The sequence below is a fragment of the Crocodylus siamensis genome, chromosome 4, assembly GCF_052110815.1.
Source record: "Crocodylus siamensis isolate JL-2025a chromosome 4, ASM5211081v1, whole genome shotgun sequence".
In the NCBI taxonomy this organism is placed as follows: domain Eukaryota; kingdom Metazoa; phylum Chordata; order Crocodylia; family Crocodylidae; genus Crocodylus; species Crocodylus siamensis.
The window spans coordinates 138411138-138435453 of record NC_143398.1 but is presented as its reverse complement, the minus strand read 5'-3'; the positions used below and the strand labels follow the sequence as shown (position 1 = coordinate 138435453).

General features: G+C 45.5%; 1 protein-coding gene across 1 annotated transcript in view; it reads right to left on the bottom strand.

The window, feature by feature from the left end:
- Positions 1 to 6618: 6618 nt before the first annotated feature.
- The window catches only part of CCND2 (cyclin D2), a 53370-nt gene continuing 35672 nt past the window's right edge, over positions 6619 to 24316 (bottom strand). The window contains exon 5 of the mRNA XM_090043892.1: positions 6619 to 13363. Coding sequence (XP_089900018.1) covers positions 13208 to 13363 — 156 coding nt within the window. The 3' untranslated portion in view covers positions 6619 to 13207. The remainder of the gene's footprint in view (positions 13364 to 24316) is intronic.

Here is a 24316-nt window from a genome sequence, read left to right as displayed (position 1 = left end):
CTAGAGGTACAGATCTTTGGGTGTAGACATATGTAACAATGGAAACATTTCCAAGTGAAGCATATTTGGATATGTTTCACAAGGGAAATGTTTCAGCCAGGGGACACGTCTGCCTCTGGCTGAAAGTTTTCAAATGATGCTGCAGTAACTTGTGGCTAGGGGAGAGCAGGAAAGGAAAGGTTAAAGAGTGAGTGGGGAGGGGAAAAGAGTAGCGGGGGAGCGGATGGGGGCAGAAAGGAGCTTGCCAGCCAAGTGGAGCAGTAGAGGAGATTGGGGCTGGAAGGTCTGGCTTTGGAGGTGACACCCTCCCCCCACCTCTGCCCCAAGGAGACATCCTCAGTGCATGGCAACCCTGGCTGAAACCTGTAAAAACTGCTGTGCAGCCTAGTTGGGCTGCACACAGGTTTTTTACTCATGGATACACATGGGGAGCCCAGGATAGAGGTTCCCTGTGCTCTGCAATGAGCAAAAACTCCGCAGGTGCAGGGTCTAATATTCCCAGCAGGGGAAGTCCTTTGCGTCTTCCTGCTGGGAGCCTCCAATTCCCCATGCCTGGCAGACCAGCCAGAGCCACTGAGTGCAGTCAGTTGATTGTTCCTGCAGTAGGGACTACACTGGGGCTAGTTCCAGACCTTGGTTCACTTCCTGGTCCCAAGTGACACTCAGCTATCAGGCACCTGGCTTTCAGCTTGCTGGTGCAGATGAAGCCCAGGACCATGATCCCAGGCTCCCCTTGCATCGGCAAGTTGGGTGTGTTTGGGATCTAATCCCCAATCCCCAAATTGCATATCCTGCCATGCATGTATGTCATAACATGAGGCACAATTGTTGGGATCATGGCTCAGATCTCATTACACCATTAACTGAACACCTGCCAGAATCTTAAGTTATGTAAAACATGTAAAGATTAAGGAATAAAAGCCATATCTGGGAAATCCTAGGCCAGTGCAACCAAACTACAAGGTTCTCTCTCCTTCTGGATCTCCTTGGTGTGGCAATGATCTCTACATAGACTTTGGAGATGCCCCCCCCCCCCCCAACACTGCAGTGTAAATAATTTGTCAAGTATTGTGTAAGGCAGTAATTTGTTAAGACTCGTTGGGGGTAGGGGAAGATGAGGGTGGAAGAAGCCTTGGACCACTAAACCTAGTGTCACCCACAAAAACAGCCCAGCCTAGACCAACAACAAGCAGAACAAATACCCAGGTAAGCAACAGGGGCCCCGGCAGTACTGAGATTAGGGGGCCAGGGCACACATCTTCAGGAGGCCTCAAATGCCTCTATACAAACGCTCGTAGTGTGGGGAACAAGCAGGAGGAACTTACCTTCCTGCTAGCTGACACCAGCCCAGACATAGTGGGGCTCACAGAAACGTGATGGGACCCAACGCATGACTGGACAGTGAATTTGAAGGGCTATAGGCTATACAGGAGGGACAAAACAGGGAGGAAAAGTGGGGGTGTGGTGTTGTACATCAAGGAGGAATACACATCCTCCACAAGTAGCACAAGGTCAGAGGAGGGGCACACTGAAGTGCTCTGGGTTAGCGTACAAGGCAGTCAAGGTGAAAGGGACTTAATAGTGGGGGGGTCTACTACAGACCATCCAATTAAGAGGAAGAGCTAGACTAGGAATTCTTAAGTCACCTCATGGAAGTAGTTAGGTCAAAGGACATGGTCATCATGGGTGACCTGAACTTTCTAGACATCTGCTGGGAAGAGCAGACAGCCAGGTCTGGCCGCTTACGTAGGTTCCTAGCCGAGATACAGGACCTCCATCTAACCCAGGAGGTGCACAGCCCCACCAGGGGAGATGCCTTGTTGGACCTGGTCCTGGCCACGGGCAATGACTTGGTGAGGAGTCTGCGAGTGCTTGACCACCTGGGCAACAGCGATCATCACCTGCTGGAATTCACCATCCAGCGCAAGGTGGCAAAGGCATGCAGTAAGGCAGGAGCCCTGGACTTCAGGAGGGCAGACTTCAATGAGGTAAGGAGAATAATCGGGGAGGCTCTGAGGTCCCAGAGGGGAGAGGATTCGGGTGTTCAGGAAGAGTGGTCGTTCCTTAAGGAGATGATCCTCTAAGCCCAAAGGGAGGTAATCCCAACATGGATCAAAGGGGGCAAGAGGGCGCAAAAACCCCCATGGCTCACCAAAAGCATCCAGGAATGTCTCCTAGCTAAAAAGGAGGTGTACACCCAATGGAAGGGAGGGGCCATCACCAGGAAGGACTATATTGTGGTTGCTTGGGGCTGTAGGGGGGCAGTCAGGAAGGCCAAGGTGGAGATAGAACTGGGATTAGCTACCTGGATCAAAGACACCAAGAAGTCCTTTTTAAATACATAGGGGGTAAAAAGAAGGTACCGGGTAACATGGGGCCTCTGCAAGACATGCTAAGAAATCTGGTCGCCACATCCAATGACAAAGCTAACCTATTTAACAATTTCTTTGCCTCCATTTTTCTGAGCAGGGACCGGGTCACCCCCCCCAACAGGACCCCCGTAGGCCCCAGGGAAGGTGACCCCAGCCCTACGGTCAGTGAGGATCGAGTTAGGGAACTTCTGGAGGGACTAGACATATTTAAATCAACTGGTCCTGATGATCTCCAGCCCAGAATGCTGAGGGAATTAGCAGCGGTCATTGTGGCACCCCTGGCATGGCCTTATGAGCACTCGTGGTGCTCTGGTGCAGTGACAAAGCACTGGAAAAGGGCCAATGTAGTTTCCATTTTCAAAAAAGGGAAGAAGGAAGACCCAGGAAACTATAGGCCAGTTAGTCTTGCCTTGATCCTGGGTAAGCTTTTTGAGAGAATTATTTTGGCACATGTCCACGAGGGGCCAGCAGGGGAGATTATGCTTAGGGGCAACCGACATGGGTTCATTAGAGGCAGGTCCTGTCAGACCAACCTGGTGGCCTTCTACAACCAGGTCACAAAATCCTTAGACACAGGTGTAGCAGTGGATGTAGTATTTCTGGACTTTAGGAAGGCCTTCGACACTACCTCTCATCCCGTTTTCATTAAAAAACTAGGGGATTGTGGCGTTGACACCTACAGAGTCAAATGAGTCACTAACTGGCTGGAGGGCTGCACCCAGCGAGTGGTGGTGGATGGGTCTTATTTGACTTGGAGGAATGTGGGCAGTGGTGTCCCCCAGGGCTCAGTCCTTGGGCCCGCACTATTCAACATCTTCATCAGCGACTTGCACGAGGGGGTAAAAAGCACCTTGTTCAAATTCGCAGACAACACTAAGATGTGGGGGGATGTGGGCACACTAGAAGGGAGGAATAGGTTGGAATTGAACCTAGCCAGGTTACAGGGGTGGGCAGACGAGACTAGGATGGGATTCAACACCGACAAGTGCAAGCTGCTGCACCTGGGGAGGAAGAACCAGCACCATACCTACAGGCTGGGGAATTCCCTTCTCATCAGTGCAGAGGCAAAAAAAAATCTTGGAGTCATTATTGATGCCAAAATGAACATGGGCTGGCAGTGTGGGGATGCGGTCAGGAAGGCCAACTGCACCTTGTCACGTATCCACAGATGCATCTCAAGCAGGTCCAAGGAGGTGATTCTCCCCCTCTATGTGGCACTGATCAGGCTGTAGCTGGAGTACTGCATCCAGTTCTGGGCGCCGCACTTCAGGAGGGATGTGGACAACATGGAGAGGGTCCAGAGGAGGGCCACTCGCATGATCAGGGGGCAGCAGGGCAGGCCCTACGAGGAGAGGCTACAGGACCTGAACCTGTTCAGCCTCCACAAGAGAAAGCTGAGGGGGGATCTAGTGGCCTGTTACAAACTACCCAGAGGGGACCAGCAGGCATAGGGGAAGTCCCTATTCCTCCATGCACTACCAGGAGTGACTAGGAATAACGGTCACAAGCTGGTAGAGGGTAGATTTAGGCTAGATATCAGGAGGCGCTACTTCACTGTCAGGGCGGGTGGGATCTGGAACCAACTTCCAAGTGAAGTGGTGCTGGCTCCTACCCTGGGGGTCTTTAAGAGGAGGCTAGATGAACACCTTGCTGGGGTTGTTTGACTCTAGTACTTTTTTCTGCCATGGTGGGGGGTTGGACTAGATGATCTGCTCAGGTCCCTTCTGACCCTACCATCTATGAAACTGTAAGTCTGAAAGAATGTGAGACAATGGTAATTTTTGTAGGTTTCTAGATGGTTTGAAAAACATAATAGAGAAGATAAAGAATTCTGTCTCTGTGAAATTCTATATTATTGAGAAGATTCTGGAGATACTCATATAGCTTCTGTAGGAAGTATTAAATCAACATTCTCAGAGTTTTACCCCTATTAAATACTATTGGACCTTCCCATTAGAAAAATATATCAGAATTTGTCTATATATATAAACAAATGAGTTACTATTTAAAGTAGGGCTGTTCTCCTGTAGGGTATAGTTTAATACAGGGCCACATTTTACATTCATCCTTGTATGGTTTGCCTAGATAAGGTGCTATGCTGTGCAGAAATAAGTTCTGAATGGGCGCGTCCAGACGAGTGTGTATGTGCCACTTGCCCTGTCTCAAACCTCTTTGAGGTGGGGCAAGAGGCATGTGTGGAAACAAAAAAATGTTCTACACACTGCAAGTTTGCAACACAGGGAGAAAATTGGTCCCCTGGTTATCCAAGGGTCTAAAAAACTGCTTAGCAGAAGAGCGGAGCAAGGCATGGTTCCAGACCGTGCCAAGGAGTCAGTCCTCCAAAAGACATGCTCTGGTGTCGGTTCTCCTGCTGCCTCCAGCCCCCGGCGCTGTCCAAGGTAAGGTGGAGTGGTTCATTGGTGTGGGTGGGTGAGCGGTGGCAGGGGGATGTGGTGGAGTTTGGGGAGTGGTGGGGGGATGTCCCCAGGGCTGCGGCAGGTATGGACCTGGCCTAGCCCTGTGTGGCTTGGTAGTCTGGCTTTGCACTGGAGCAGGTTACAGGGCTTCGGGAGGCACGCACAGGACCCATGCCTCCTGGAGCTGTGAGACCTGGTCCAGTGCAAAGCCATACTATCAAGCCACATGGGGCTAGCCCAGGGCCTGCCATGTGCCACCCTCCCCCCCCCCGCAGGCACAGCAGGGCAGAGGTGGGACCCAGTGCAGCATGTGGGGACCGTGCAGCGTGCCCAGCTGAGTCCTGCTGGCTCTGGTGCCCCTCTGCTGCCCGGCCAGGCCGGGTCCTTGGCAGCAGGACCTGGCTGGGCATGGCATGCGGTCCTCGTGTGCTGCGCCGGGTCCTGCCACCATGGCCCAGCCTGGCTGGGCAGCAGAGAGGCCCCAGGACCCAGCTGGGACTGGCACACAGTTCCCACGTGCCATGCTGGGTCCTGCCACCAACAGTCTGTCTCAGCCGGGTGGCAGACGGTCCCCAGGGCCGGCAGGACCTGACTGGGCCTGGCGTGTGGTCCCCACGTGCTGCACCATGTCCGGCCACCATAGCTGATAGTGCTCCACTTCTGCTGCTGCTGCAGGTAAGTTATGGGCCCTGGGTGGGGGGGGCTGGGGCCCTCCAGGGGAGAGCTGGGACCCTGGGGGTGGGGCGCTGTGGCTCTTCAGGGTGCCTGGGACCCTGGGTGGGTGGGATGTGGCCCTGCAGGGGGAGCTGGGATCCTGGGTGGGGGAGCTGTGGCCTTCCAGGGTGCCTGGGACCCTGGGCGGCAGGACTGGGGCCCTGTGGGGGATAGGGGCTGTGGCCCTCCAGGGGGGAGCTGAGGCCCTGTGTGTGTGGGGGGCATTCCATATGCTGGGGGGATGCAACCTGTGGGGGCTAGGGGACCCACCCCTCCTGAGCAGCCCCCCACACCCACAATCCCCCCCATAAATTGCCCCACACCAACCCACATCCCTCCACACACACCCGCCTGCCTTCCCCCACACCCCTTCCCACCCCCTTCCTGCAAACACCACATCCCCCCATCACACACCCATCATGTGTGAAGAAAACCAAAAGTATACATCAACACATATAAGTATTTAGAATTTATTTTATCATGATGATAGAGACACTGGTAGGCTTCCACATTGCTTTAACATTGTAAATTTACCAATAAAGCATTGCCCAACTGATTGCTGTCTCTGTCTAGATATATATGTGTGTGCGCGCGTGTGTATGTGTATAGGGTGGTCTTTTGTTTTAATTGTGGAAAAACATGATTTTGGGGTATTTTTAAAAAATGGATTTGGGACACTGCTGCAGCAGTCCAGCTGGCACAAGGGGTAGTGTCCCCAGGTACCAAGTGGCTGGGGCCCCAGAAGCTCCTGAGAGCAAGTAGCCCTGAGCTGCTTGCCAAGGCAGCTTTTTGTACGGATAAGGCCAGGACAGGGCAGCTTTTTATACTGCTGGGGACAGCACAGGTACTGGCCCCAGGTTCTAGCTCCCCCTGGCTGCAGATTTGGGAGGAACCAGGCAGGGTTATTTTGCCCCAAGTGGCACAATTTGCTCCATAACAAAGTGCATGTCCAAGCACGTGCGCAGAGGCAAAGTCCCAGCTCAAATTTGCACTGCTTCTATTTGAGCTGCTGCAAGCACACATGCTTGCATGTGTGGATGCGCCTGATGGGTGCAGGACTCTAGAAATACTGTAACAGGATTTGACTAAATAAAAAAAACGAACAAGAAAGGCAGTTTAGGTCAAGGTGAGTTTATTGTCCATACAGCATGCCTAATACCACCAAAACACTTTTCTTAAAACCATCTTTAAACTAGTCAAAACAACAGGTTATTAATAAAAATGACTTAACACTGAACAGAGAAGACCTTTTAAAAGGTAACTGAAACTACACTGTATCAGAATCTTATCCATCAAAAAAACCAATCTCACATACTTTCTACATACTTTTTGTTTACACTGATCATGTCTACTACCGCACTCTCTAGCATCCCCTGACCATATAAACATCCACACCTCTTAAAGAGCACATTGTGAGAGAATAACATTGAATTGATATGGCATCACACTCGTTAAAGCAAAAAAAAAAAAAAGGTTTGAGAACAGAAACTGTGCAACTGAGAGTGATTACTGAGGTACATGATAAAATGGTAATAAACATAGTGGAAAAAATCCAGTGGCCAGGTGATTTGCTGGCATCTAAAGAGCTGTCCAATTATTCAAGCAAAGATCAGCAGCATTAAATGGATAACAGCACTTCCATACCATGAAGAGATGTTGGAAAGACAAAATATCTTAGAATTTATATGGCACACAGATACTATGGTGATGGAACTCATAGAAGGTAGAGACATATGGGAAATATTTGGTTAATTATGACAAATGTGTGCCATTATGTGCGCCATAATATATTGAATCCTCAAAGATACAATCTCCAGAATATACTTTTCCCTAAATTGATCTGTAGAAAAATTATGGATTCTTGATGCTAGACATAAAACAACATTGTTTTTCCTGTCATCAGCTTAATATGGAAGTTGTGCATAGGTCTGTCTGATAGCTCTCATTTAAATGATATTGTCAAGTTTAGGGCCCAGATTGTACGTACTTTCTATGCTGCATATTTTAACACATAGTAATTTTTTTCCCCTTGATTCCAAATGCATAGTAAATGTTTTAATGTATCATTGCACCATCCAGCATATTTATTTGTTAAAATTTACTTTAGATATGGCAGGCCATGAACACGGGCTGTAATTATAGATGGCAGGTATGCATATTGTTTATGTGTGTTTGTCTTGCGAGACAATAGAATTGCGCCGAGTGAGACATCAGGTCACTGAACATAATCCTTGCTTGAAAGATAAAGCAAAACTGGAGTGACCTCTCCAGGGCAGATGCCAGTACATCTGGAACCAGCTTGGCTGCAGGAGCTGCTGGAGGAAAGGAGAGCATCCATTTATCCACCTATCAAGACCTCCAATCCTAAACTGGCTGCTGACCAGGACTAAAAAGCCTGTTTTGAAGACAGTTTTTAACATCTACTCCATCACAAAGAGCACCCTGGGAGGGGGGAGAGGGTACTAGTCTTAACTCTGGTGGAGAAAATGCCACCAAAAGGTTGTACTATTACAACCTTTAAAGAAATACATTATTTAATTCTACCATTCTGTAGTAAGTTTTAAGAGAACACAAAGGTACCAACAACCCTGTAATATAAGATCTCATCGTCTAAGGACTTGACCCATTGAACATACACATAAGCAAACTTATATAAGAGCCATAGACTTTAATGGAGCCACTCACATCAGTAATGTACTCCCATGCAAAAGAGTTTGCACGATCAGGCACTACATGATGTCCTATTGTAACTTGGGTGTTATTTGCCATCCATGCAAAAAAACTACGTAATTGAGTACAAGAGAAAATTGGCAATGTGATTCAAGCTTTTAACTGTGAGGGGTCACAGGATTTCAGTGTGGTCTCTCCTGTTTTGGGAATTAATTCTTGGTTTGGGAATGAATTGTATTAATTTGAGAATTCTCTCAAAGTTGGTGTGTTTAGAGATAAAAGGAAGCCTCCTGTACTGTGTGCAGGGGTCCAGAATGGAACCTAGTCCTCTGGTGTAATGAATGTTATGGTTTCAGCCTGCCTATGTGCTCAGATCTGTATAAAACATACCCCTGTGCCTTCCACTGAAATTTATACAGCTAGGCATGGGTGGCAGGACCTGGCTGCACACATCTGCCTGTACAAGAAGGGTCTTGAGGATGTACCCCCAAAGAAATTATAAACACCAGAAGTTGTGTTAATCATTTGGCAGACAGCATTCATCCCTCTGAGTTCATAGTGGAACCATGCCTTGCATGATGGTAAGACGAGCTATGCTCCAAAAAGTGCTGTCTTTTGAAATGAAAAATCAGGGGCTTGACCACTGTGGCTATTAAGGATCCCATGACACTTTTCCCAATTATCCTTGCTGTCCTGGCCAAATTCCACTGTGAGTAATTATGTTTCATTCTGCTGACCTACATTCTCCCTATAGTTTCTATTCTACAGGCAGTTGTTTAGTGGTGTTGGCACACAACGACTGTCGTGCTCCAGGCCAGAAGCAAATGAAGCGATCCCTATAAGCACACGTGGCCAAATGCTGTGCTGACTTACAGTGTACAGCTCAATTAAAATCAATGGATAAAATCAAGGTCTGGAACAGTCTGCCATCGGAGGTGGTTCAAGCACCTACATTGAACACCTTCAAGAGTAAATTGGATGCTTATCTTGCTGGGATCCTATGACCCCAGCTGACTTCCTGCCCTTTGGGCAGGGGGCTGGACTTGATGATCTCCCGAGGTCCCTTCCAGCCCTGATGTCTATGAAATCTATGAAATCTATGAGTTTTAAAGAGTACAAGTCAGGACAGAATGTGGTCCACAGTTTACAAATTACCGTGATATACTTTCATATGAAATACAATATGTACCATTTTAAGTTCTTATAAGTAGCAGGGCTGTGTAGATATGAGCTATTCTGTGGTTCCAGAATCTTACTTTTCATAATTTTTTTACAATGTGATTATTTTGCATCAGAGAGGACTGAATTTCTGAGTTTCACCAGTTTTTAATGTGAAAAATCATCTTTGCAGTAACAAAATGTACAAGTAACAGTTCTGAAAATGGCAAGGATTTTGTTCACAACTAAACAAATACCATGGAGCAAAAAATCCAGTCCTCCCTTAAAAACAACCCTCTATTTTTCTGCCAAAAAAATGTAACACGCTACAGGTTTTTGATTTTCTTGCAGAATTGGACTATTTCACAAAATCAAACAATCTCATGTCTCTCTGACCCTGATATTGCAAACTCCTTCCCATGGCAAAGCCATCTACAGTCACATGGAGTGCCACTGAAAGAATGTGTGGGAATGCGACCCAGGTTTGTTTTCAAGTTGCACTGAGATTATTTGCTATAGCTCCAATAAGCTGTCTGTTATTACAATGTACAGTGTTGAAAGCATGTAAAATCTGGGACTCGAACAGCTTGGCAATATTAGACCATTTGTTTTATTTTTTGACACTCACCCCCTAAAAGAAGACTACTGGGCCTAATCCCCTCATCTATACTCAGGCAAAACTCTCTGATGACTGCAAGACTAGGCTGTTCCAAACCCACTGCAAATTAAAGCCCTGATTATGCTACTGAATAGTTGAGTAGGGACTTACCTAAAACATGGTGGAAATTCGCAGTGCAGCAGCACCTTTAATCTCGTTCTTTTTTATGTGTGCCCCCCCCGGTGGCCGAGAGGCAAAAACCATGCCTCTTGGCACCTCAGCATCAGGGGAGCGGGAGGGGTAAGGCAAAAAGAAAAGTGAAATTAAAGGTATCACTATGCTGTGAACTTCTGCCATAATTTAGGTAGGTCCCTAGTTATGATTAGGCATAATGATTTCCAAGGGCTCAAATATAACCTAGCTAATTATGAGCATGAGGGATAATACTGTGGATGGGGAAGCAGGCACCAGACCTGCTACATCCCCTCTTTGCACAGGTGGCTGGGAAGGGGCAGAGACTTAGCTTCACCATCCCAATATGATTATCAGGGAAGCTGCACTGGTGCATCAGAAGCTGTGCAGTGCACTGCATACAGACCTGATGCAGTTTAGACTCTTTCTGCAGAACAGAGGAGACCAGGAGAACTGTGGCTCTGAGGATGCTGCTCCTGGGGCAGTGTAACAATGCAGACAGGCTGCCAGTCACAATCCAGCTCCGTGGGACAACTTATTGTGATAAAAATCACACCAGGCAAAAGGTACTATTTCCCACTGGCTAGTGCATTTGAACAGTCATTTGCACCTGGGCAAAAGTGGATGTATGATGCTACCAACTCCATTTTTTCCACTTGTGCGGATGTAACACTTGACACTCATTTTGCTCAAGTACAGATGACAGCAGTGGAGAATCGGGTCACAAGCACTTCCAGGATTGAGGCTTAAAGGGGGAAGTCTTTGCTGAACAGGTCCTCAAGTTAATGTATTTTTTCCACTATGAAAAGGATACCTAAGACCGATAGGGAGCCGATGCCCCAGCACTCTGCAATTGTTCCCCAACACAACTGAAGTAACTATGCTTTGTCCAAAAAAACACAGGGTTCAGCTGCCTTTTGCACTGACCATTCCATGAGGCTCCCAGCAGAAAGAAAACTGTAAATTGTGAGGTATTGTGAAAATGGGAACCATTTTTTGTCCAGTAAACCTGAGGTAAATATACCGTCTTTGCAGGATGTGATCAGGAAAAATAAAACAAAAAAAAAAATCATGAACACGCTATTAGAAAAAAAAAACAAAACAAACTGTACAGGGCATTTCCAGTAAATCAAAGAACTCATCATATCTCCACTTAACCATCTACTTCAGGATTTGAAATTTAAGCAGTAAAATAATATATTATAAAAATGTTTATAAAATAGCAGCACACTCAGTGAAACAATACAGCTAAGTACTGTTAATGTGAATAAGAATGAAACAAATCATAGCTTCTTAGCAGCGAAAAAAAAACCAAAAAAACCCCTTAGATTCTTATTCCATTTTCTACCCTCATCTAGCCAAGTATGGCAGTGTCCATTCATAAAATATTCTTCAAAGTAGCATGTTCTTTCTGGATTTTTATCTTAAAAAATGCAAACATGAACATTTCAACCAACAGCTTCATACTGTCTATTTGCAAACTGTTAATACAATTGTGCAAAAAAAAAAAAAAAGTTGCCCCAACTCCTTTACCATCTAAATGCCTCTTCTAAACAGATGGAGCAGGAAAAATAAATTCAAGTACACTGAATACACCTTTGTAATAAAATTCATAATCACACATCTTGATGGTTACCATTTGTCTTATGCACCAGCAATTTTCTTTCATTGTCCATAGATAAACATGCAGGTGGTATTAAGATCCTTCTGTCACATCAGACAATACAAAGAATTATCAGACTTTCATCCGGAATGTCATGACAGGAATGTCATCCGAAGCAGGTGTTGGAATTTCCAGCAACACCCTAACTAATGAAGTACACCACATACTGGAAAACATCAACTATCAAAAGCTCTATAAAGCTTCACTTTTGTGGGTTTTTTATTTTCTTTCTCTCTCTCTTTTTTTTGTTCAGCACAACTGTCATAAACCATCTCATTTATCCCTTAGGAACAATTTTCAAAGTGCTTTTCGAATGAAATGGTTTACAATAATGCTAACTGTGGACCAGTAAGTTAATACAATGTTGGAAAATGTCATTTCTTTTTCAAGGGGAGAGGGGAAGACAGGGAAGGATTCAAACAAAATCTCATCTTCTTTAACACAGCGAGGACATGTTAAAAAGGAAGATGGGCAGAGCATCATTTAATTGCCTTTACGCCAAGCTAAGGAGCTGCCAAAAGTTACCCTTGATGTGTAGCATTAGCGTTGTGAATGAATGTAATGCTTTCTCAGATGATCCATTGCATCTTGGAATCCAATGTTCAGAGGCGGTTTGACTGGTTGTTTTTAATCAGTGTATTTCCCCCATCTAATGCGAACATTCAGTACTTTGGCTTGGCCCACAGTTGGATAAGCAGGATCACCTTTTTATGCCAAAGATGCCGCTGTGTTTAAAACAAGCCATTTCTGGAGGAAAAATAGGAAGCGATGGGAAGGGAAAAAAAGAAACAGAAAAAAAGAAAACACCTGCTCTTCCGGCTGGCAAAATAAAGCATCTTCTTTCTTAGGTAGCAGCTACCACAGACAGCAAGAGTAAACACAACTAACATACAGAGATCCAACAAACACTTCTGACTAATAACAGAGGTGACAAATCAGCAAATCTCTTTTGCATTTCATTATGGTTCAACCACTTCAGGGATCTTTCCCACTTTGCCTTAACTCCTTAATCTATTGCTTTGCAATCTAGTTAAGCCATAAAACCGCACACACAAATCCTTTCTTAAATCTAAAAAAGGGGGGTGTATGCTCTAGGTCATAATACACAAAAAGTATACTCTACTTTGTTCCCACAAATGCAGGCTTACATTTATCTGGCTACTTCTTTATGCTTTTATAAGCATTTAATATCATTGATACATAATCAAAGAGCAATTATCAAATATATTGTGGGATTCCCTTCTGTAGAACATCACAGGCACCAAATGCTTTTTTTTTAATTATTCAGTTTTTTGTTGTATCTAAAAGAGCTTTAAATACATTCTATGTGGGAGCAGATAAAAAAAGATTTAATAAAAAAACACACAAAAAGAGGGGGTGAGGAAAGGGGAAGGAACAAGCATGACTTTTTGTGCTGACGTCCTCACAGGTTGATGTCTCTCACATCTGTAGGAGTGCTGGCCTGGTCCAGTTCATCCACTGTCTTAGAGGGATTGCTTTGCTGTTGCTGCTGCCGGACTTGCCTAAGGTTGCTTACTAGCACTGACTCGATTTGTTCTTGACAAGCTTTAAGGCAGTCCTAAAGAACAGGAAGCAAAAAGGATTTGTTAATGGATCTTTTCCCACTGTACTAACAAAAGCTGGAAGACAAGTAGGAAACATGAAAATCAAGGTGCCATGGCTACACAAATGGAAACTGCACATTCATCATAGGAGCCAGCTGCGGAGGGAAGGAGGCTATGGATCGCCAGAAGTAACCCATGTATGCACTACAGGTTGAATAAAAGCCAATGCCATGTCTGTTACAGTCCCAGTAACTTACAATTATGCAGGCCTAGACACATGCTATGTTTACACTGGTGTAATCTATACTGTTTTAATACAATGTTAAATGCAAGAAGAGCCAGAACAGAAAGATCACCAGCTCCCCCATGGTAAATAACCTTTGCTTTCCCTCAAGCACATATCCATCCCATAATAAGCTGCTGGTATATGACTGGGCTGCTTTGATCAGGGATAATTCTAAATTAAGCAGGGGCCAGACTAGAAGACCTTGAGAGGTCCCTTCCAGCCCCACTTTCCTATGATCCTACGACACCTCCAGTGGCGTAACTTACACTGATGTAATTTTATCCATAATTTTTCCCAGTGTAATTCTGTATCAGATTTGATAGTTACGCTTGAGTAGGGCTGTATACTGTGTGTCTGATCTTTTTACATAATGTATAAATAATTATAGTAGGATAAATGTGCCTGTCCAGGGTCCCAACTGTCCTGCAAGGAAGTAGGGTCTTTCGGAAAAGGAACTCAGTGTAACTCATTGGCAACCCCCTACACAACAGATGCACATCAGAGGGTAGAAATGTCCTGTTACAGTGGAGTTTCTGTGTTCCTTATGCAGGGCAGTGTATGGACTTGTCCTCACTGCCAAAACAGCTGCATTTTTTACACTGAGATAACTGAAGTGTGAGCTGTTCTGAGCTAAAAACATAGTTAAGGCATGGTGCTTCACTTCTGCCACGAAGTAAAAGCACAGACCATAAACTTGCCACTGGCAAGTAGCTCTCAAACCAGGAGTCACATCAAGTAGGATATTGGGTTTTAATGAGTGAGGTCACAAGCTCCACAGAAATTCAGTGTTGTTGCTCAGGCTCAGACTTGTAATTGGGGTCCTAAGTATAGAAGTATAGGTCACCAAGAAAAGGGAAACATTGCTCTAGATGACACTATGGATAGCTCTGCCCATAATTCAAGTGGCCTAATGTTGTTTCTGTTGTAGACTACTGTTTCCAGTAGCTTATATAATTTTGCCAAACTTCAGCCATTTGGGCTGAAGTCTTCTGTGCTAATCCTCAGCCTCAGGCTGAATTTTTCCGGGAAAGCCGACGCAATTAACACGTATTCATTTCCAAGAACAAGGCTAAGGAAAACAGGCACTTTTACAACTGTTAACTAAAATTTCTGACTAATTCTCTGAGGAACTTTAGCACACTCTGGATTTAGGAACCTGGCTTGGAAGAGATACACCTGCTTGCTGTTCTCATGGAAACAAGTCCAGATTTAGCCAAACCTATGAAAAATGTCTTTTGCACAAACTCAGTGTAGCTAGGGAGAAACTTATGGCTCAACAATCCCTTTGAACCCTCCCACATGATGCCTTCATTGAGCAGGCCCTCCCGAACCGCTGTTGTGCAGTGCTATAGTTCAAAAGAAGAAGTAATAGTTGCTTCTGTCCCCTCAGCCTAGGAGATGGCAGAGGCTGAAGAAAGGTGCAGTGCTCTGTGGCTTGAGGGAGCAAGGCTTTCCCATCCTGTTTCAATATTCTTTTAATGCTCTGGAAGTATGTGCTAGCAGAGTCTCAGGTCTTCGCTCACTGGTTTTAAGTCTGTGTTCTTCAAGGTCGGCCCCAGTGAGAAAGGCCTCAGACTCCTACTTCAAGAGTTAGTTGTCACGTATCGTTCCCCACCCCCTCCCATTTTTACAGATGACAATCCAAGAGTCTGCACCAGAACCAGTTAGAAATGCTGGGTATAAAATTCAGGGGGCAGAGTTTTGGCTACAATTCTCATGGGGTGCAGAGGAGCCAAAGACAGCTTTAAGTTACCTTTGCCACTGCCACTTGTGCCCTCCCGGGTCCAAGAGTCCAGCATGGTGCAGGTGGCTTTGGCAGCACGCTGGCAGCTGGAGGCTTTGCCTTTGCTGGCGCTGGGGCCAGGCAGCAGGGAGCTGTACTGCTCTGCGATTAGACAACCCTCTAAGACACTCTGGAGATACCTAGCCTCAGGAGAAGATGGGTGTGCATCAGGGTGACAAAACCTGAGTGTGTTGAGGTACTCCCAGAAATATACCTTGGGGATATGTATCTGGGGTCCGCCACCCTGTTGAAGGGGCATGCCCAGGTTATTAATTTGCCCAGAAATTAAGATTTACCACAGGCATTTCAGGAAAGTAACATAAAACAAAAGGGGTTATTATAAGGGATAACGAATGGTATAAAATGTGAAAAAGTGATCAGATGCTCTGATGACAGATTAAGGTAAAACAAAACTGACAAAATCTTTATCCTACATTCAGACTACCACCTAGGCCTCATAAAAATTCCTGTGAAAATCTCCCAAGGTGAGTCTCCCCTCTCCCTGCATCCCCACCCATTACAGTTAGCTCCCTCAGTTGGTGGTTTCCAGTCTCCTTCTCCTCTCCAGCCGCCCCTTAACCGTTCCTGCCTCAGAAATAATTCACAGAGGCTCACCCCTACTAACCTTCAGGGGAAGCCAGAAAATCCTCTAGAGTGTTTCTGTCTGTGGATCCATGACAATCATATCTTCACAGTCTACTGAAAGGTGCTTTTCATTTCCCAGGGTCAGCTTTTGTTAGGACATATTACTGGATTGTCATTCTTAACAGATCCACCTTTTTTGCTACACACTCTTAATGTCTACTTTTCTCTTTAAATCCATCTCCGTGTTACATATATTGTGATGATGTCTTTGGAAGATTAGGAGTATAAATAATCACATTTTTGTTATTTAGTGCTAAGTAGTACCGACTGCCAACAATTGCACCCAAGACAGTGGGAGAGTGGGATGCCCAGAACCTTAAAAAAATTAAGGTTAAGATGTCTCAAGTTGGATATCAAAACTGGAAGCCACTGTTTGGCCAAAATGACTTGCAGCAGCTTGCACAGTGAGTCCCTGGCAGCACCAGGAATGCAATATGAGTATTTTAACTCATGCCTAAATAACCCTGTATACTGGACAACGCATACATGCAGCACATGGGATCAGTCATTGAGTGAACATATCTCACTGCCCTGGTAGCTGCATTTCAGCAAGTGGTTTTGGTACCTGTGGAGTCTGTGCATCAGACAGGAGTGGGTAAGCTTGCCCATAATTCTGTATTAAATACTTCTCCTTTAGAAACCCTGCTAGCAGGAGGTTAACAGTAAATCTATACATTACTACTAATCTCACGCTTTGTGAATCCGTAAAAGACTTGTAAAAGATTTCTGCAACACTTATCATAGAATCATAGAAGTAGGGTCGGAAGGGACCTTGTAGATCTTCAAGTCCGACCCCCCGCCTGGGCGGGAGAAAAGACTGGACTCAAATGAGTCCAGCCAGGTAGTCATCAAGCCTCTTCTTAAAGATCCCCAGGGTAGGAGCCAGCACCACTTCCCTAGGAAGCTGGTTCCAGCTCCTAGCCGCCCTAACTGTGAAATAGTTCTTGCGGATGTCTAATCTAAACCTACCCTCCAATAATTTGTGTCCATTGTTCCTTGTCATGTCAGGGGGTGCTAGGGGAAACAGTGTCTCCCCTAAACCCTTCTGGTCCCCCCTAGTGAGTTTATAGACAGTCACCAGGTCCCCCCTCAGCCTTCTCTTGTGAAGGCTGAACAGGTTTAGGTCCCGCAGTCTTTCAATGTAGGGTCTGCCCTGTTGTCCCCGGATCATGCGGGTGGCCCTTCTCTGGACCCTTTCAATGTTGTCCACATCCCTCCTGAAATGGGGCACCCAGAACTGGACGCAGTACTCCAGCTGCGGCCTGACCAGCATCGCACAGAGGGGGAGGATCACCTCCCTGGCTCTACTTGAGATGCACCTGTGGATGCACGACAAGGTCCGGTTAGCTCTGCCAACCGTGACCTCGCATTGTCGGCCCATGTTCATCTTGGAGTCAGTAATGACTCCAGGATCCCTTTCTGCCTCCATGCTCTCAAGAAGGGAGTTTCCCATTCTATAAGTGTGCTGCTGGTTTCTACTGCCTAAGTGCAGCACCCTGCACTTGTCAGTATTGAAACGCTCATCCTGTTTATGTCAGCTCACTCCTGTAACCTATCCAGGTCTTATTGCAGTCTTTCCCTCCCTACTAGCATGCTCACCTCACCCCAAATTTTGGTATCATCAGCAAATTTAAACAGGTTGCATTTCACCCCGTCGTCCAAATCGCTGATGAAGAAATTGAACAGCGCACGCCCCAGGACTGAGCCCTGGGGGACTCCGCTGCCCACTTCCCCCCAGGTTGAATATGACCCATCCACCACCACCCTCTGAGTACGACCCTTCAGCCAATCTGCAATCCATCTGACTGTGTAGGCATCAATGCCACAGTCGCCTAGTTTTTTAATGAGGATAGGGTGGGAGACGGTGTCAAAGGCCTTGCTGAAGTCTAGAAAGACTACGTCTACGGCAACACCTGCATCCACTGCCTTTGTGACCTGATCATAAAAGGCAATCAGGTTGGTCTGACATGACCTGCCCCTAATGAAACCGTGCTGGCTGCCCTTGAGCATCATCCCTGAAGCCGGCCCATCACAGATGTGCTCCTTGAGGATCTTCTCAAAGAGTTTCCCAAGGATAGAGGTAAGACTGACGGGCCTATAATTACCCAGGTCCTCTCTCTTCCCTTTTTTGAAGATGGGGACCACGTTAGCTATCTTCCAGGCATCTGGCACCTGGCCCAAGCAGCACGAGTGCTCGTAAAGCCATTCCAAGGGCCCTGCAATAACCCCAGCTAGCTCCCTCAACACCCTGGGGTGGAGAGCATCTGGACCCACTGACTTGAAGACGTCCAGCCCCTCCAGAAGCTCTCTAACCCGGTCCTTCACAACCTGAGGTCTGGAGGCGTTCCCCTCGAGTCCATCTGGCATCACAGCGGGGAAGTCCCGGTCCCTGCACAAGAGAACATCCTCTGGTTTAACCACCAGATTGCCCAGCGTACTTTGCAGGGGCCCCACATTAGCTGGTGCCTTCTTCATCCTCCCTATGTATTTGAAAAAGGACTTTTTATTATCCTTGATCTTGGATGCTAGTCCTAGCTCTATGTCCACCTTAGCTTTCCTGACAGCCCCCCTATAGGCCCGAGCAGAGGAGGTGTACTCCTCTTTGGAGATAGCACCCCCCTTCTACTGGGTGTATGCCGCCTTTTTGGTAAGCAGGCATTCCCGGACGTCCTTGGTGAGCCAGGGGGGCTTTCAGGCACTCTTGCCTCCCTTGCTTCTTGTTGGGATGGACTCCCCTTGGACCCTGAGTATCGTTTCCTTAAGGAATGACCACTCGTCCTGGACACTCAGTTCCCCTGCCCTCAAGGACCCTAGTGCCTCACCCACTAGTCTCCTCAACTTGTTGAAGTTGGCCCTCCTAAAGTCTAGGGCTACCATCTTGCTGCAGGCCCTTGACACCCTGTGCTGGATGGTGAATTCCAGCAAGCAATGATCGCTATCGCCTAGGTGGTCAAGAACTTCTGCATTGCCAAATAATTTTAGTTTTATTTGGGGGAGGAAGATGTTTGTTTGTAGAGGGAACTGACTTTTTCTTTTGTTCAGCTACAGATGCCAAATCTATCTAGGCATTTTACGGTAAGAATCTGTATTTTCTTTATCTTGCTAGGAAGTTCCTTTTATAACCAAGAGATTGATTATTTAAAGCCAGGGACCTGACAATTTGCTTGACTTTTCTCCAAATTATATTGTAGATACAATTTTTCAGAAATTCAGACCATCAGGTGGTTTTGCAAGCATCTGTAGTGTTTCACATTCTCAGTTTTTACTGATTTTCACTGATAAATTCCCTGATTTTTTTAAGTCATTCAGTTTTTACTGATTTACACCCATTTTTTAGTTCAAATACCTGTTGACCGGCACAAGTGCGGAATGGCCCATTTCCCACTCATGCTGGTTAACAGGGATTTGAACTGAAAAATGGGTGGTGCTGGTAAGCTAAAAGTGCCACTGTGCCGGTTACCTGAGGCACAAGTTTCTGGCTGGACAGGGGAGGGCAGTGACCATATGTGGAGCGGGAGTGGTACTGGCTGTGTGAGAGCCATGGGAGGGTGGCTTGAGCCACTGCCTGGGGGCACGGGGCTCCCAGCTCTGACCCTGGTTGGGGTGGGATGGGTTGCAGGAATCGCTCCCAGAGCAGGTGGGTCTGAGCTGCACCCTGGTGGCTCCCACTTCAGCCCTGCCCCGGGCACTAGGAGCTGTTAGGACTGAGTCCCCACTACTTCACATCTGGCTGCGCACCATTCACCCCTCCCCCCAAATGCCAGGGCAGCCCAGCAGCAGGCTGCTGCATCAGAAGGAAGGGGTGTGAACACAGCTAGGGAAGAAAGGCAGGGCATGGTACCATGTGCTTGCTGCCGCTGATCTAGGGGCACATGCCTCCCTTGGAAGAGCCCAGCACAGGGTCCGCCAGCCCGCAGCCCTCCCAGGGGGTGCACAGCAGCAAAAGCCGTATCCCCCCTGCTCAGCAACCACTACCAACTCCCCCCGCTTTTCTCTCTGCTGTAGCCCCAGGAGTGGCCGGCGGGTTGAGCCACGCCCCTCCCCTAGTCCCAGCCTTACTCCCTCCCTCCCTCACCTCCAAATTTCCCCAATTGAAACTGATTTTTTCCCTTTTCTTCCTTCTATCCTGATTTCATCCCAGTGTTTATGTTTTGAAGATCAACCCTGAAAAATTCCCAGATTTTTTTTTTATAAAAACAGAATGTGGAACACTATACATCTGTTATGATCATTTCCCACTGTGAGACAGTAGAGGTAATGTACTGCTCTAAAATTCATGAAGGTGAACAGGATTATGTAAAATCCCAGGGAAGCAGCTATCTGCAATTTGCTTGTAGCAACAGAATTTGCTTTCTGTTTGTGGTTATTTTCCAATTTGTACAAGCAGCTGTTTGAGTTCCTGCGATGAGATCTAAGTGAATTCATATAATCTAATGTAGATTTGGGAGACAGTTTAGACAGAGGGAACAACCCACCAGGTGTTTCCTTCTTTTACGCATTTGCCAAAGGACCCTTAACTGAAGCCAGAAACATCTGATCTGGTGTTCAAAGAGTTTCTCCTGCTACCCTGGTAGAGGTCCAAGGTTTAGCCCCACCCCAAGCCACACAGTTGTTTATCAGCATGGATGCACTAGCCCAAATGAGAAGGTCACTAACTCTGTACAGCTCCCTATCACTCCCTCCTTATTACTATTTCTTTCCAGTCACATTAACCATCCCTCAAGACTATGACACTCTTTTTCACTGAAATCAACAATAAGATGCTGTAAGATTAAACCCATAAATAAAAATCATAACTGGAAAAATGAGTGAAGATATTGATTTTCAGACTTTACATCCATATTGCACTTTTCATGTAAGGACCTCAGTCTGCTTTTAAAACTTTAAGAAGCAAAATTTCAAAACAGCCAGTCCTTCTGAAAAGAAAATGGACATTTGTACAAGCAAGTACCTTTACAAAGGTTTAATCAGGCAATTTCCCCACATAAATAGGGAGTTGCATGTAGCTAAGGCCTGAAAATCTAGACCTAGATACATCAGTTTCAAAACACCTATTTTATTTTACCACGTACATTTTAAGACTAGGAATGTGTAAGAACCACAATAACCATCCAATTTAATCCATGTAGAGCACAGACTCTTTTAACCACTTAATATTTAAAAGGGACAACATCACTGTCCTCAATTTCAGGTGAAACCAATGGAGTAACCCAGGCCACAACAGAATCCGAAGTTTGTGAGGATGATGGTATTTGTATTATATCTAGCTCTGGTTTAAATCACCAGGGATCATCAGGGCAACACAACACTGTGGAACAACTATCAGCCAATTGCATATCATGATTTAACAACTTAAAAATTATTTTAATGATCAAAGTAACAAGTTTTTTTTTATTTCTCCAGGTCTCTGAAGCACCTGTGTTTTGGATTCAGTGTTTACTGAAATTAAAATTGTAGGGCCTTCTTCATCAGAGAATGCAGGTGCCTAGCACTTCTACTGTAGAAGGGAATCTCATCCTAAAATCCAGGGAATCTCATTCTCAAATCTCTGATGATGAGCTGGTCTACTAAAAGATGTTAGCTCACCTAACACAAATCTTGCTTCTTGCACACTCCCTGGACTGACACAGTTACAACAACAACAAGTGAAATCTCTAGCCTATATTGTTGAGAACATAATGTTTGGTTGGTATCTGCCTAGGGGTGTCTGCCTGAACTAGCAGACACCCTGAAAGAGCAGCTATGAAAAGAGCAAACTGCCCTATACTCATGTCAGTGAGATGTTAAGTGTTATAGAAGAAGTAGATAGCTGATCCTATTATAAAGATCTGCCTAATAATGGTTTCTTCCTTTGGAGTATCAAAATGGAAGAACTTGTTCATAGGTGGAGCTACTGCTCTGGCCTCTCTCCAATTTGACCTTTATTCCTACCCAAAGTCACTGGCAAGGCACAGAGTTAAAAACAACCCAACAGGACCAACGGCACATGGGCTTTTTCCTTAAAGGTTGCTACTGATTCCTGGAGTTTATACATCATTTATTTCTGGCTTTTATTTTTAACAGTTCTTATTTAACTATGCCTGGCAAGGAGAGCTAGGGACTGTTGCTCTATAAAGTAAAATGAAACGAATAAATAGAAGTCCTGCCATTTTCAGGAAATGCTAGGGAATTTCCTGTTATATGTCACATGGATCAACTTCTTCATTTTTTTTTTTACAGTCTAGTAGCCTGAACTATTAAAATAGCTCAGGTGGTTTCCATTCCACGGTTTTATTTTCACTGCAGTATGTGCAGATCTAAAAGAGCAATTAACTTTTTGTCTGAAACGTAAGCAGCCTCCAGCAATTTATTCCAGCTTTAAAACCCCCCCAAAGAAAACAAATATGTAAAGCTTATAAAGTGTAACTTCTGAGTCACGGTGAAAATTCAAATGGTGAAAACTAATAAGGGAGAAATACACTTATTTCAAATACACTTTGAGGAAAAGCTATGTGCAGACTTTGAATCTGCAAGCATGAGATTTTTTTTTTTATTCCAATCTTCTGCATTGGGAAAAGCCATAGACTAGAGCACCAGAGGCCAACCTTTAGGGAGGTGTGCCACATATAGCTTCACACCCTCCAGGAGTGCCACTTCCATCCTCCTCTCCAGTCTCATCTGCTCCTCTGCTTTCTGGTTCCTGCCCTATCTGCCACTGTGCTGCCAGTCCCCTTTCCTCCCGATCTGTCATGTGTTATGCACGGAGGCTGCCTGAACCACTTGTGAAACACATGCCTCAGGCTAACCATCCCTGCTGTTGAGAATTAATTTATTTAACTTTTCAGCATTGATTTAATACAGGTTCTCTTAGATGTATTCTCTCTTCCTGTATTTCCTTTCTGAAACCTAAATAAGTTTTTAAAGCTATTATGAAGCATTTGCATCTGCCAATCTGCTCTGCAAGCCTCCCGTAGTAGTCTGGAAACAGGGTCCAACTCTGCTGTGCTGACTCAAGTCTTGCATGGTGCTCAGAGCCTTCAATTCCTGTGAGCTAAGAACATGCAGGAGGCACACGACACCTTTCAGGAACAGGCCAAATAACCTGAAATCATATTCTGACTCAGTGAAATATAAAAAATGATTTAATATTGCTTTATAACCTGGGCTTTATCCTACAGTCGTTGCTTAAACCACACATCCATGCCTTCTCTTTGGGTTGTATCCAAAGCCCACTGAAATCCACTGTGACTTTGAAGTGGCCTCTACAGCACACCGTTTATCCTCCTTATACAGTGGGAGGCAGCAGCACCATCTTTGCTTCTCTAGAATCACAGAAAAAGCCACTTTCCTCAAATGCTAAGTAAGAAACTTTATCAGCCGAAAAAGAACTACTTCATTCAAAATCTTTTTTTGTTCTCTCTTGCTCACTTTCCCACTGAAGAGTGTCTTAGAACTTGGTCTAGCTCACCTTCTCCCTAGCTGACTGTGACTGAAAATGCACAGGCTGCATTGCTTTTTCTCTGAAGACTACACAAGCATCACCAGATTCACTCTGCAGACACCAGTGGTATAAGCTGTCAGTCCCTACTGAGTCAGGGTGAATCCACGCTGGACAGAGTGCAGCAAGTGCCATCAGGTCCCAATTCTTTCTGGGAGGTGCTGTACCCCTTTCAGGAGTGAAGGTGATGAGATGCAGCCCTCCTTAGCTACCTGTCCTTGGGAACTTAAATTTAAATTTTTCCTATGTCCTTTCACTTCCTGGGGGCAGTCTGGGCTGGGAGCAGAAATATTACAAGAAAGTCCATCCCAGCAAGTTTTCCAGTGTGATTTTTTTTGATCAGAGATGAGATTTAGAGAAACACTTGAGTTTATGGAAACTGATCTGAACCTCAGAACCTTTTTATGGTCTGCCCATCAGATAATCAATGAGACAATACATCTGGGAACAGTAAAAATGGACAGTGTGTTCTATGAAACATTGTCTAAGAAACAATCCAGCAACTGCAAGCCTTCTGTTTTAACATCACTGAGGGATTCAGTTTATGTCAACTGCAGCATATTAAAATTCTTCACCAGATTCTAGCCTCACCAAACAATTTTCTGCACAAAGAAACCAGTGCAAAGTACCCCCCTAAATGCTCTGAATACAATTTTGTGCTCTTTTTAAAATAGAAGATCACTTCTGTTAAACATTTTTACCAGAGAAATGAGGAATTACTTAAGACAGATCATATTAGACTTCAGAGGCCTAATGAAAAATGAATGATCAAATGT